Source organism: Pseudomyrmex gracilis, unplaced genomic scaffold, assembly GCF_002006095.1.
Source record: "Pseudomyrmex gracilis isolate BER0280 unplaced genomic scaffold, ASM200609v1 scaffold_8, whole genome shotgun sequence".
Classification (NCBI taxonomy): domain Eukaryota; kingdom Metazoa; phylum Arthropoda; class Insecta; order Hymenoptera; family Formicidae; genus Pseudomyrmex; species Pseudomyrmex gracilis.
This window is the reverse complement of record NW_018020592.1, coordinates 756,175-771,625: the sequence shown is the minus strand read 5'-3', so window position 1 is coordinate 771,625 and position 15,451 is coordinate 756,175. Positions and strand designations below refer to the sequence as shown.

The 15,451-nt window shown below is 32.4% G+C and overlaps 4 protein-coding genes across 5 annotated transcripts in view; 1 reads left to right on the top strand and 3 right to left on the bottom strand.

The window, feature by feature from the left end:
• The window catches only part of LOC109861128 (transcription activator MSS11), a 131,717-nt gene that overhangs the window by 393 nt on the left and 115,873 nt on the right, over window positions 1-15,451 (top strand). The gene's annotated exons all lie outside the window — the stretch shown is intronic.
• LOC109861157 (chymotrypsin-2-like) lies at window positions 777-4,233 on the bottom strand. Of its 2 annotated transcripts, none has more exons than XM_020440687.1 (8): window positions 3,917-4,233; window positions 3,160-3,259; window positions 2,838-2,893; window positions 2,394-2,485; window positions 1,980-2,136; window positions 1,748-1,864; window positions 1,498-1,620; window positions 777-1,264 (listed from the first exon to the last, which is right to left on the bottom strand). In XM_020440687.1, exons 2-8 carry the CDS (start codon window positions 3,206-3,208, stop codon window positions 1,136-1,138), a joined length of 723 nt encoding a protein of 240 aa, XP_020296276.1. In that variant the 5' UTR covers window positions 3,209-3,259; window positions 3,917-4,233; the 3' UTR covers window positions 777-1,135. The 2 variants fall into 2 exon arrangements, with proteins under 2 accessions (XP_020296276.1, XP_020296283.1); XM_020440694.1 differs by having other exon boundaries at window positions 3,160-3,237.
• LOC109861150 (chymotrypsin-2-like) lies at window positions 6,421-8,486 on the bottom strand. Its single transcript, XM_020440677.1, has 7 exons — window positions 8,380-8,486; window positions 8,029-8,102; window positions 7,815-7,909; window positions 7,527-7,668; window positions 7,305-7,418; window positions 6,961-7,113; window positions 6,421-6,775 (listed from the first exon to the last, which is right to left on the bottom strand). Exons 1-7 carry the CDS (start codon window positions 8,447-8,449, stop codon window positions 6,632-6,634), a joined length of 792 nt encoding a protein of 263 aa, XP_020296266.1. The 5' UTR covers window positions 8,450-8,486; the 3' UTR covers window positions 6,421-6,631.
• LOC109861290 (mite allergen Eur m 3-like) overlaps window positions 13,940-15,451 on the bottom strand; it is a 14,595-nt gene continuing 13,083 nt past the window's right edge. Inside the window, exons 5-7 of the mRNA XM_020440868.1 lie at window positions 14,689-14,805; window positions 14,452-14,604; window positions 13,940-14,092 (exon numbers count right to left, since the gene is read on the bottom strand). Of these exons, the coding sequence (XP_020296457.1) occupies window positions 13,940-14,092; window positions 14,452-14,604; window positions 14,689-14,805 (423 nt within the window). The remainder of the gene's footprint in view (window positions 14,093-14,451; window positions 14,605-14,688; window positions 14,806-15,451) is intronic.

Genomic DNA, 15,451 nt, shown 5'->3' with positions numbered 1-15,451 from the left:
TATGCAGCGAATCAACATAAAAAAAAATATATATATGTATATATATTTATTAAGTGTAAAGAGATGCGCGAGTTCATTCATTCAAGCTTTTTGGAAACGAAAGTGGAATATTTTTAACATGTCATTTATGAAAAATAACATTACGTTTTTATTTGTCTTGTTTTTTAAATTGCACAATTTAATTTCACTATTCTCGAGTAAAAAGAAAGTATATATATATATATATATATATAACCCAGATGAGCGCCGGTAGAACTAGTAGTTCTATTTTCTTCTTGTATATAATATGTAGCAAAAGCACTTCTAAGTGTTCAACATCCTATACGGAGCCGAGAAAAAGTGTTATACTCCATTTTGTGCGCAGGTGAGTTCTCTTCAAAGTTTGATGACACGGAAGGTTCTTCACACGTGAAATAAAAACCGCTATTTTCACGATATGGTCGCAAAATACTTTTACGTGTCTCGCGTATAATAAAAACAAGCATGAAAAACAAATATGAAAACGAATGCATTAAATGATGTATCACTATTGTAGGTAGGTTACGATCGTTTAATTGTTTTTGCAATATTCAACAACGTTAAATCCTTTAAACAGTAACAACAGTAATAGCACACAAGTCTTGTCAAATAAAATCTGTTCTCGCCATTTCGTAACATAAAGAAACGCAGCTAATATGAGATACGAAAAATTTCTATATTACTTCTATTTCTATATTTCTACTTTTCTACGTTACTGAAGATGGAAGAGACAGATTTTACTGGCTTCCTGCCAAATCTCTCTCAGCTTTAATCACTTAATTGCACTTGCGTCGCACGTGCTATTCCATATTGAACAAGACGTTTTCAGGGGAACACGCATCTGAAGAAAATTATATTTAAATTGCTAAGATTCTACGTCTCTTGTAATCGTGAGTAAACACGTGCTGCTTTTTCAATTTAATGCTAACAATGAAACGTCACTCGATTGTTTTAGAACGCAAGGAAATTTTATCGGAGGAAAACAAGTGCGGAAGATTTAAATGCAAACTAAAAATTTAATATTTCATAATTATAGTGTTGCATACAAATTGATGGGCAAACTATATGAATCTTGATTGACAAAATAATAAAATGATTAAGTTGCTGTTTCTTTTTCTTATTTAATCCACGTAAGGTAAGAAGCGACACGTGTGAAAATGAATGGTTTGCATATATTGTCACGGTGGTTGGAGGACTTCAATCCAACGAGTTTTCCATTCCGAATAATTAGCGCACCAGGATCGAACTGAACGAAACAGAAGATATTGTAAACGTAAATTTCATCTCAAGTACAGTGAAAAATCAACGTTTTGTTTTATATGTTCTTCGTAATGTTATTTATGTTTCATGCTATTTTACACGATTGTGACTTTTATACGTTATTACAACGAAAATATATATTGTAAATTAAATTATTAATAATATAAAACAAACGTATACATAATTGTGTCATCGAAGATAAGACTTTTGAATACTCACCATACAATCCGTACAATAACCGTTCGTTTCAAATTTATGTTCATCCATTCTTTTACGCAAATCCTGATCTTTCGTATTAAAACTCATTACTGAGAACAAGGGATTCGGAATGTAGAATTTTCTCTGTAATTATTATATTTAATCGACGTCAGAGAACGTATATTCACGCATTAACAATAAAAAACAAAGTACTGAAAAGATTTATTGCTTTTGTGAAAGGTGTAAAATAATTGACTCGCTCAAAACTTACTTCATTTGTGCAGAATCCAAGGATAGCGAATCGGTAAATGTCATCGTTTGAAACGTCGTCGTTTTCCGGCAACTTGACAAATTGTATGATGTCAGAAGGTATGATAGGAGGAGTTACCTGCACGTTCAGAGATTTTTAGTTTCCTCTCGTGACTACAGAAAGTACTGAACAGGTCTGAATAAAAAATTACGATTCTCTTTCGTGAGCACAAAATTCATTCGATTTGAATTACCTGTAGCAAAGCAATATCGTTGATTGCGATAGGAAAAGCAGTGAAATTTTCGTGCACTATAATCTGTACGACATTGTGTGTGGATGTAAAATTATCACCAAAATTAGCGTTGCCAACAAGAATACGCAATTGTTCTGGTCTGGATGTATTTCCGTGACTAGAAAAAGAAATTTATTATTCAAAAACCCATTCAAATATACGATATAGAGAGCATAACATTCGTTATTGGTAAAATATTGTGCAAACAATAAAAAAGTACATGCCGTCAAAAAACATTTTACGATTGCCTAGCAATATATGTACATATATATATGTATGAAATACAATTGCATATATATGTATATGCAATATAATTTCTATTTTATATGTAGAGATTATCATGATAAACGACAGTAATATATAAGTATAAATTACGGAAGGAAGCAAGTTGCTGTTGTTATAACACGAGTCTCGTTCAGAATTGCACCGGTACAAACAGCGTTGTTTGATGTGTTTTGTATGCGAATCTGCGAAAAAAAAGACAACGTTTTACAATAGAACTCTAGTAATTTTACGCGGATGAAACCGATTCTTCTTAGAATTTGAAATTATTTCTTTCCTTCCTAGGAAGCGAACGGCTGTTAGCAAGAAAATGATATATATGTTTCTCTTTTTTTTACTCTTAAAATGTGGATGTAATTCTCATTCTACAAGTTGTGCACTTACTCAGAAATATCGTAGAATTATCAATAGTGAGAAAATCTATCGGCTTTCGTTCGTAACGAAAAAGTCGAAATTATGATGTTTGAAATTACTGGAGTTTTATTATAGTATAGAACATCGCGTAAAAAAATATGTTCATATAAAGTTCTTTAATACCGTATAATGCCGAACTACGTGTGGATGATAATAATCCTGATTTGGAAGAACTACAGCTGCAAGAACAAAATTTATTACAGAAACGGAATTGTTTTACAAAATGTGACGTATTAGTTTTTTCTGTATACGTATGTTTTAATAGCAATTTCGATTTTATTATGTATATCAGTTTGTTAGTTTTTTTCAGACGCTATACAATTACTTGTATTTACTATGTTGTAATTCTCTCTATATTTATGTATTAATTGAAAGGTATAAGTGCTATACAAAAGGTATAAGTGCTATAAACAAATGTTTATAATTTATAAAGATTATAACATACCTTGAGAAAATGCCAAAACACTCAGATAAAATAAAATTGTCAACGCCATTAGTATTGATAATCGTTAGCAGCAATCTCCTGAAAATCGAATCTCGCGATACTGAAAATAATATATGTATCTTTCTACAATGTACGTTTGTCAAGTGCTCGAGAAACGAGATTTATTTTGAAGCTGTAGATAAAAAGATTTGAAGAATATCGATATTTCAATACAGCGGACTATCAATTGACTTTTGATGCAATTATATTGAGAATCAACAAAATTGTTTGATGCACATTTCAATCTATTTTAATAGACATATATACGTCTTTATGTTTCGAGTGGTAATCAAAGAGTGAATGAGAGACTATAACGTTTTTATTTTTTATGTTTTAGATTTAGATGGTTTGATCAATAATGATATATAATGAACTTATTGGTAATCACAAATGTCAGTCGATATATCGATATATTATTTGTCATGTTTAATAAAACATGACACATAAGGCTGATTAAAACTTTAAAGTATATCGCACGCGCTTTTACTATTTTTTTTTATTAAGTATGATATTACAATGTTAGTCTGTGTCTTCTTTAACAGAAAAATAAGACATAAAATAAAAGATAAGATAACACATTGAATTTTTATACTATGAGTTGTTAATGTTTCTATTATTGTGAGAAGTATATATATATGCTGATTTTTTATTATAGGAATTATCACACAAATTTGTGTTTAAAAAAAAAGAATTTGTTAGGTACAAAGATGTCACTCACAAAGATGTTATACTTATAACGCTTATGTATTCTGTATGATGGTATAATGCTTCGGTCCGACACAATATTTGACTCGTAAATGACTGAAATCTATTCGAGCGTGGTTTTTATAGTGCTAGAAAAGGCATGAGCAGGTTTTCAGTGACAAGTATAACTGGTTTCTTTCTTGATCATGCTTTTAGGAATGTCAATGTGGAATGCGTTAGATGCGTTAGATTTAAAACTAAACTTGACTTTGATATTAGTCCACATACTAGATGTCTACGCATGGTTGGAATGCGCGATAAGATAAAATAAGAGCTTATTCTTGGAATAAAACATGCTAAACGGTGACACCAGTATTTATTGTAATAACAAACTTTTATAAAAATGTTTAAAGATATTATGTGAATATATATGTTACTATCTGTTATTTTATAAATTAAAGTGTTTTTTTTTCAAGTTTACTTTGAATTTATTTTAATTCTGTTAATATTATTGGAAAGTTATACAAAACAAACAAGTTATAAATTATGATTAAAGGTGAACATATAACGTTTATTTATACATTTTAGATTCCGGCTGAGGCGGGGGGCTGAAGAAAGGGTGGTTGAAGAAGGGATAGGTGAAGAAGGGATGGTTGAGGAAAGAGTGGTTGAAGAAAGGGTGGTTGAGGAAGCAGTAGTTGAAGAAGGGATGGTTGAAGAAGCGGTGGTTGTTTTAGGAATTGTGTTTTCTTTAATCCATTCAAAATGAGATTTGATACTTGTGTAGATACCGGGATAGGTGATACTTCCACATTTATGAAGGTTTGATATCAGTCCGATGAGTTCTCCATTTAAAGTCAATGATCCACCATAATCATTCTGAAAGAAGCAAAGTATTATTGTTTACTTCGTGTCAAGTAGTAAAACTTAAAAGTTTTCTTTATGGCGTGTTACTGTAATATTTAAATTATGTATTTTATACGATTTGAATGTGACTTGTAGTATAAGTAATTACACGACACAGGATGCAGTTGTGATAATATAGTATTCATTCAGAATTGCCTCGCCACCTGTGTGAGTAATTATAGTTTAAAAGCAAATGACGACGATTTATTAGATAAAGAAATTTACGACGATATTATTTAGATAAAGAAATAGATTATTTCATGTTGTCATCAATCAATTTACGATTTGTATCGACATCTACATAGACAAACGGGTTCGGTGGATTCAACCTCCCACTCTTAGCCATCGCACTTAAGCCGCGAGACCACTGGGCCGGTCTAGAAATGCTATTATAGATACTATTACCGCAGTCGTTTATTTTGAATACTATTCCTACGAGGATTCTATTATCTTTTTTGCTTTTAGTCACTGGTTTACCTAAATCAATTTGGAAGAAGCAAAATTGAGAATTTTGCATTTCGTACTCAGTCGTCAAATATTCGAATATAATTTAACTCGTTGCTTCACGATATTATTATGTATTTTGCAACATACTCAATATATATGACTGTGACACGTATGTTATTATGGTGGAAGTATTAGGAATATAAATATATATTTAGGAATAGAAATAATAGATAATAATAAGAATATAAACATATATATAACATATATATACATTTTTGAGATGACATTTTTTAAAATGAATATTTACTCATGGACCTCTTTCAATGTTTAGATCACAAATTGATTGGCTTTTGTATTTTTTTTCGCAGTCTTCAGTATCAAACTATAAGAGTGGTGTCTTGTAAATACTTATTAGTCCATTTTTCTGTAATTTTATAATAACATTTCTATCTACACTATGTTCGAGCAAATGTAATAATTTCTTCACATCTTTTTGCATTTTCTCGTATCTTTGGACATGACACAGGTAACAAAATAATTGAAACTTTTACGGCAAAGTCAGTATTTATACATCTGTTTTAATTTCTCCTTCATACTCTTTCGGAGAATTTAGATAATTTAATAAATGACGATTTCTTTAAATTTAGATTAGATAAATGAATTATATATGATATAACGAAGATGTGTTGAAGATGTTAAGATTAATACAAATCGCAATGACCAATCAGATTTTAATAATCGCGTAATATCGCAACGAAATGATTTGCACATGTTTGTCTCGTTATTAAGCAAATTTTATTTTTGATAAATATAAGTTTGTGTGTGTGTGTGTGTGTGTGTGTGGGTAGGTAGATGTGTATGCTTGCGCTATTCTAATCACAGCTGTCAATTACGGACAAATTCTCTCGATTTGTCATATCTCCTCCATAGCCAAATGTCACCGACAATAGAAGCAATATATGAATGTCATGCAATTATCGGTTTTTTATGCTAGAGCTCTCTCTCTCTCTCTTTCTCTCTCTCTCTTTCTCTCTCTCTCTTTTGCTTTATTTTTTGCAAGTATTTAATAATATTTATTTCGCTTTGTTTGTAACATTCGATTTGCAGTAAGAAATAAATCGTCACAAAAAGAATTTATTTATTAAGGTGTTTGATAGGATCTAATTATCAACGTCTTTCCTCGTATATGATGAGAAGTAAAATATATTTATTCCATTAAAAAAACAAAGAAATGTGTACAAGTTCTTAAGGGTATCTGTTATGTACAACCCCTATGTCACATCGTTAGTACGTTATGTAACAAATCGTTTTCTCTCTTCTCGATTAACAAAATCGATCGTTAGATAATTTACACAAAACGAAGGACAGAGTACGAGTAGTAGCCATAGTTAGAAGTTTAGACCGCGTGAGCTTTAATCCAGTCGAGATAAGATACGACACGAGTGTAGACGGTAGGATAGGAGGTGCTGGCACAGCCATTTGCCCAGGATACGAGTCCAACGAGTTTGCCACCAACGGTCAACGGACCACCCGAGTCACCCTGAACGTAGCAAAATAACATTTGTTTACATTTTTATGTTGTCGAGTTCAGTAAGTTTTAAATAAACGTATTTTTTTTTTGTGTTTGATTTTTGATCGTCACAACCAAAATGTAGTTAATTGCTTTACGAAATTGTGCAAGAGAGATAATAAATAATATATGGGGAAAAAAGGAACAAAACTCACGTGGCAGGATCCCTTCTCAACTCTCGGATCGTACGCGCAAACTTGCGTGTCGTGAACGTAGTATCCAAGATTAACATATTTGCTTCGGCAGTAAGTCTGATCAGCGATCACAATGTTAACTCGCTGCAGTTGTTTGGTAGTCGGTCCACCTTGCTGCAATTTTATCACGTAATCGTATTGTTGTTTTCACGTAACTAGACGTTAGCGATTTGTTAACAATAATTATCTTCTCTCGCGCACGCCACGAATAAGTAAAACAAAGTGACGCGACTTCCTCGGTGCTTTCTCGCACAAAGAGCGCACAATTTGAAGAATTTTATGTTCGAAAATAGCAAAAAACTCACCCAGAGTCTGCCCCATCCCGATACAACAGCTACGTCATTAGCTTTGACGACGTGGCCCTTTGGCGGCAGAGGAACGTGTCCGAGAGTTTCAGACCTCTTGAACGGAGTTTTCACCTGAAAATTTTGCGACGATTTGTTAGAATTATTGACAGATTGGAAAGACCGAGTGACGATCTCGGTTCTCTATTTACAAAGAGAACGACTTCTCAAATCTTGCTTCACCTTTAGTAAAGCGATGTCGTTGATCCAGGAATTACTGGCGTCGTAGTTCTCGTGCGTGATGACTTGCGCAACTTCGTGCGTCGCTCGTGGATCTTGCAAATTGATACTGGCCGCAACGACTTTCAATGCCGATGGTGATCGACTGTAACATGCAATTGTTTTTAATTGTACTAGGCGTATATGTGCGTTATGTTATTTCTTATAGCAAACGTATGAAAAAAACACGAAATCGCTTGATGATGTGTTAAGTAGTATAGTAAAAAAACAAAAGTGACACAGTGAAATTACCCGACAACGCAGTGAGCTGCTGTGATAACATAATTGTCATTCAAAACTGAACCGCCGCAGAAGTGGAAGTTGGAATTTTTTTCTTGAAGAGAAACCTAAGAAAATAACACATACATGTACGTTATTTACAGATGTAATATTTGAAGCAAAACGAACCAAACGTGATGTATTTATTTGCAAAAATATATTATAGTATATTCTGTGGCGGATGTACCTGATATGGAATCTCGCCTAATTTAGCATTTTCTCCGTTCACAATTCTGGGGTCAAAATTCGGGAGAACTCCAGCTGTGTAACGACACAAAGTGTCATTATTAAGTGGTAAATTGTGTCAAACAATAATTAAGCTTTTACATCACATTAATGTATCTTCATATTTGTGATTATGAAAGAAAACTTCTTCGTAAATTGCAAAAAAAATTGCAAAAAAAAAACATAGTTCACAACTGTATATTGAAGAATCGAAGCAACGAGAAGAACAAATTCATGAAAGTTGTGTGTTGTTATTTGAATATTTTGCATTATTCATTGAATGATTGTCTTTCGTAAGGAAATCGTTACTCACCCTGAGAGAAGGCCACAAGGCCGAGAAGACATAAAACCGTTAACGCCATTGTTCGACGACTGATCGGCATTCGTCGAAATCGGGTGAATACAGCGAATTTATATGCTCGTTTTCAATCCACTTCCGCGCGAGTCCAATAATCGAGTAGTCTTTTTTTTTCTGGTTAAACTAGATTAGATAGATCGACTGTGATATGTCAGAGAGATGTAATATGTGAGATTGATAAGTGATTTATTAACGTCGTTGAGATTGTAGTCGCGCTTATTATATCGCGCATCTTTTATTTTAATTTTTTTTTTTTTTTTTTTTGATTACAATGCGATTGGCCAATATCACAGTTTATCATCGGTCTCTCGAAAGAGAGACTTTTGTACAATTTGTATGTAAAATATATTTATTTCTTTCTAAATAATCATACGCATCGAACAACGTCACATTATTGCAATTGTAAGCGCTTTTGTTGTCAAAGAATTCTATCTCTCCCTTTTCTTGCGATTCTTGAATTGTGAGCAAACTGTACTGAATATTACAGGCATTTGTCAATTTTAATGAGGCGGTTATTCAAAATAACTAATTATAAAATAATTATAATTTTTTATTTCGAAACAACGCGGAATATATCTAAGTTTTGCTTATCAGATTATTAATGACAATATAATTGTAGTATTTTCAATCGGTAGTCATCGCAATGATATCGTTTTTTCGTCTCAATGATCGACACGTGAGAGATATTGGGTTTTCCCGTATCTTTTAATCTCATTTCTGATGCGTCTACCGAGCGCGAACCATTGATACGATTAATTGTCCACGTCGAAAGAAATATCGCTATTCTTTGATCGATATTACATAAATATCTGATACGATAAACGCATCATCATTTTCTTTCTCTCGCACTTAATAAATAGATGCTTGACATATTATTTTTGTTTTTCGCGGAAATAACCTATCGCAATTGGAATTACATTTATTAATTAATCGCAACGTAATTACATGAGATTACTGTTTTTGTTTTTACGTCGATTTCATAACGTCTCTCGATTTAGGGTATCTTCGATCGGCAAATGTCTTATCTATGCGCAAAAAGTTCTTACGTTGTTTCGTACAACTAAAACAATGAATGCGACGACGTTTAGCGATAACGTAGCTGTGACAATTTTGTTTTTAACATAAAATGTTAAATGTTTTCTCACATGTATATTACAGCGTCAGATCTCATTTTTGTGCGTGCAGTTGTATCGAACACATTATCTGTAAAGTTGATAACTGTGGGATAATGATCACGATAATTACGCTACATTAGCTTTAATTGCTTGTCCTATTAAAAGTCGTGAAAGTTTGCGATCCCAATTTCAATAGAAAATCTCGTGCGCGCTCCCAAGAGAGAAACAGAGAAAGAGAGAAAAAAGAGAGAAACGTTTTCGATCATCCTAGTAGTTCACCATTTTTATCAGAGAATTCTGACACGAACGGACGTCACGAACAGAGATAGGTAGTAGTAGAGGTCGATCGATCGGCAACCCAGGACCGCTGCAGGATATCAGTGTTTCAGGATTCATCTGCAACCAACGACCTCATGACCTGACCGCGTAATCAGCTATATACGGACGATCAAAGGCTCCACGCCGATCGGAATCACCGATATTTCACGAATTTCCGATCGCGTGCATCTACAACCTTGATTAAATTTCATTTGAGAGTGTATATGTATATACACACACAATTTCTTCTTCTCTTTCTCTTTTTATACACATACATATACGTATAATAAATTTTTTAACTGATACATGGACTTTTCTGTCGCTCCTCAAACATATCATTAATATTATAAATAAATAAATAAATAAATAAATATATATATATATATATATATATATATATATATATATCAAATTTATCGGTAAATAAAAAGTTGTGTGTCTTTGAAAAAAAAGACAAATTGAATTTGAACTGTTTGTTGGTAAGGCTCTGTCACATTATATTTGCAAGTTTATTTTTGTATATTGTTTTTGTTGTCGAATAACGATTGTTTGTTTGTTCGGCGAAATCTATTATATAAGGTATTAACATGATACGCGGAAAAATGTCAATCAGATTTCGGTAACACGAATAATTTATCGATATGTTTAATGACGATGAGACAAACGTTCTTTGCCGACTGAGATAACGACAAGTTATCTATACGCGCGATAAAATATTTCGATTATTATTAAGTTTCGATTATTTAAACTTGAATAACACGTGCATGAGCTACTTTATGTTTGCGATTTCTTTTATTTTTTTTAAGTGCACGTAAGTTTGAGAAAACAAATGCGTAGTTTCGTTCAAGTAGGTTATCTTATCTGACTATATAGTTTACTTTGAGGTCATTCAATAGGTGGAAAGATTAGTTGCTAATAGGAGTGTATCTTGCGACATAAGTGTTTTTATTGTTACACATAAAACGATGCATTCATACACGAATGGGATTACAATTCATATACGTGTGTATTGTATTAAATAATAAATTTGTAATAATAAATAGTAAATTAAATAATAAATACTACTAAATCATTATTAAGCACAATCATGTTACAACAAATAATTGTATTACACATATAGATGAAAAATAATAATCACAGATTTTACGCACATTTTTATTTCGCAGATAAGCTCACGGGAACAATATACGCGCTGTTGTTCACACAGCGCGATTTATTTTCTTATGTCGGCAGAAGAGAGTTTGTTGTATTATATGCATGCATTATTCAAGAGTGCCGCTTTCGGAACATCGCAAAACTGCAAACAGAACAAAAGGGTCAAAGATTGTCCGAGAACAAACCGGACTCGCTTTTCGCGTTTGAGGAGAATCGAAAGAGAGAGGTTTTTCTTCCACGCGTAAAATCGCCAAGATTTTCGAACAATATGAGAGAGAAAAAAGAATTTATATAAGAGAGAGAGAGAGAGAAAGAGAGAGATATATAAAAGTGCGAATTTTTTGGTGGGCTGTTTTATGTAGCGCGTATAATTTTTTGTTAAAGATATCACAATTTTTGTTGGAATGTTACATTTTATCTATTTTTCATTTCTTACATTTTCGCTGAATAATAATAATGGAAGTCTTTTGGCGTGTATACATAAAATGCGCTTTAAACGAATAAAACGAAACGTAACAAATTGTACATAATTTTATCAGACTCGCGCATTCGAAATATAATATTCAATACGAGCGAACTAATTAAGGTCATGTTAATGCGATTTCATTGTAATCGTACAATACGATGTAAACACGCTTATCAATTTCCCCCGCGGACGTCGCGTTTGAGGCGCGATAGATTTGCTATTCGGCGATTTCCTTAACAATTACACGATTTATTGAAGTACATTGAACCGCGACAATGGCCTCGCTCGAGCGATCTTCAGAGACGGTTTAACGAGCTTTGCTCGTCGTCGCGTCGTCGATCGGGAAAATAGTCTTGGCGTATTACGAACGCGCTACGCGCATGACCCGTCGCGATAAAAGAGCATCGATTGCCAGTTTGTGCGAAGTCCTTGATTCGTCTTCGTCGTGCCACATCGACGTCGCTAATTAATGCACAGCTTCGCACTCGTATAATTTTATTCGCACACGACTTTGATATGGCGTTCGCCACTTCTCCGCTCTCTTATGTCGCTTCCCTCTCAAACAAACGGCGAGATTGTGAGATCGATCTTTTATCTTTTATCAGAATAGTAAAGTATGTACATATCTCGCGTATGTGATTGCTAGATCATTCGTCTACGACGTAGAAGCATGACATTGTTTTTAGGTGTGTTTAGCACACGACTCACGTCTTATGTGATAATCTCAAAATCGGCGTTTGGTTTTTACGGACAATAGTCACTTTGCTTTTGATTGTGTGTGTTCTTGGAAATGAAAATGTTAGTTGATTTAATAAAAATATTAACGCATTACAAAATCGCAATTGCAAAATGTACGCGCATGTTTTATATAAATTAAATTTATACACAAATTAAGTACACTATTTCAATTTTTGCAAAATTGATTGAATATGTCAAATATTTTAACTTGATTCTGCCTCTAAGTGTTTATTATTGTTTATAAATGTTAGTTGATTTAAAAAAAATATTAACGCATTATAAAATCGCAATTGCAAAATGTACGCGCGTGTTTTATATAAACTAAATTTATACACAAATTAAGTACACTATTTCAATTTTTGCAAAATTGATTGAATATGTCAAATATTTTAACTTGTGTGATTCCGCCTCTAAGTGTTTATTAATACCACACTGTTAAAAAATGCATTTGGTAATACACTATTGGCTTCCCGAAATTACTATCGGCGAAAATATATGGGTTGTTGCACTTTTGACCGAGTCACGTTCTTACGGTTGCGAGTAATAAAATCTAATCGATTTGACTGAGTATGAGTGTATAGAGAATCGATAAATTTTAGTAAAACGTCTGTTAGCAACTGCACTATGTATATTTATTATCTAATAAATCGTTGATTCAAACGCAGTGGCGCGTGCACATGGAAGATTCGCGTCGAATCAACAATTATTTATCCCAGAAAATTTTCGCGTGTAGTTCGCGCTTAAAGAATTGCAACTTGTGTTTACAGTTTGAATTTTATTACTAAATAATAAATTTTATTATTGAAACTTTATTACTGAATACTATGTCGCATTATTAAGTTTTTTATTTTTTTCATTACTCGTATTTACGGCTGCAAAACAAACAATGTTACAGATGTTGTACAGAAATAAAAACAAATCCGCTGCTCGCTTAACGTTGCGTGACGCGATCGCAATTAGATCAAATTATGGCTGATACGTTCCTTGTGAGTTAGCGATATTATACAGGAGTAAGTTAATAATCTTTAAGAACGAGACAGAGTAGATTAAATAAATATATAATTGTAATTGTGTATAATAAAGTAATAAAAGACAAAATGTGAAACGCGGATAATATTATTACTTGAAGGTCANATTGTGTTGTTTCTTGTAAGATTCTTTGCGATCTCGGCGTCTTCAACATGTATAATGTACGATGACGAGTTATTATATTTTATANATCATTGGAGAATATAAAGTGCGNTTTTATATATACAAAATGAAACAACAGTAGTTTAATTATTATGTATATTNAATATAAGTTTTATTTGTCACACGTTAATCTCAATNTGATCAATTAANNTTGATAGATAAGATATNTATCTGTTAAGATAGANATTGCGCACTTCTGTANTAAATAATACAAAGATATATAGTTTTACTACAATCATCAAAAATACAAATATCAAAAATTGTGTACATAATAATTGATTGATATAGAAAAAGTCNGTCGTACNTTCTATGACTGCGATAGCGTTAGAATATTAAAATAATTTTAACATTTTACATAAAATTGCAATTAAGTATGTGATTATATAACAGTCTGAAAATTGNTAACATTTTACATAAAATTGCAATTAAGTATGTGATTATATAACAGTCTGAAAATTGTAAAACAATCTTGTCAATAAACAAATAATGATAAATAAATCAATATTTAGGAGATATATGCTTTTCGATCTANTCAATATNTAANANATANATNCTTTTTGATCCAATCAATATACGAAGGTACACGAGTGAACACAGTCGGGAAGTCAGTGCGTGCACAACCTANCGACCACGATACAATTCCGACAAGTTTTCCATTAACGGTCAGTGGACCGCCCGAATCACCCTGTAAATGAAGAATAAAATGTCTTTTTAATGTTATAAAAAAGAAAATCGATTTGCGAATACAGAAAATGTTTAAGTCTCTCGTGTAATACGACATAATTTGTAAAGTTACAGAGAGNTTTATTTATTCATCGCTTATTTTTTAATTCCTTATTTACTTTATCACTTTATTCATTATCACTCATATTGGGTATGTCAATTATTAATTATAATTTTGTACTTTTAATGTCACATTTTCTTTCAAGTTTTTAATTGTGCTAACTAATAGCACAATAGCATTATATCTGTATGTTGTGTTCATCTTTGTAGAAAAAAAAGTAAGGGAATTATACGAAATTTTAATCATACGTTATAACTTACGTTGCAAGCTCCTGTTCTTTCGCCTGTATTATATGCACAGATATGTGAGTCGTAAATATTGTGCAGAACTTCTTTGTACACTACTTTGCAATACTCCTGATTAGCTGTAGAAATTCTAGCTTGCAGCAAATAGTGGGAAGACGGNCCGTTTTCCTGTAATTTGAACGATCACAAAAGTGAATTGCAATAAATACAATAAAAATACATTTATTTGCAAAATTTAGTAATTTTAATTACCTCTATTCTTCCGAATCCAGAAACTATCGCAAGTTCTCCTGCTTCNATATATTCATTTTGTTTGGGCAGAGATACGTATCCAATACCTGGGTGCACGGACAAAAGTGGCGTAAAAAGCTAAAAAAAATTTAAATTTCGCGTTATTTATGAACAATAGCAATAGCATTAGAATGTGAAAAATATTTAATCAACAAATAGTTTACTATGAGTAATGCGATATCATTACGCCACGAATCGCCACTATNGTATTCTTCGTGAACAATTATCTCCTTAATAGTACGAATATATCCTGATTTATTCAAATTTACTGTGCCAGCGACTAAATGTATGTTTTCAGGTTTTTGACTGTAATTAGAGTAGACATAAGTGACATATATTATAACGCTGTTCTTAAAATGCAATCTATGCGCGCGCGCGCACGCATTACATTACGATAGGGTTCAAAAAATCACTTACTTTNCAACGCAGTGAGCAGCAGTGACAACGTAATAGGCATTAATGAGAGATCCGCCACAAAAATTGAAAGNATTACGTGAAATAAATAAGGCAATCTGTAAATAAAATAATTTTTTTAATGTTTGCAGATTTTAACTAGTATTAAATATATACTAAAAATTTTCGATTTGATGAAAAAATATGAAGTGTAGCTCTTGCAGAACGCAATCTGCGATACAAATATCTTATCTGAATAAAGAGATAAAACATTTTGTCTCTTACTTGATATGGTATTTCGCCGGGTTGTACCCTGTCGCCATTTACAATT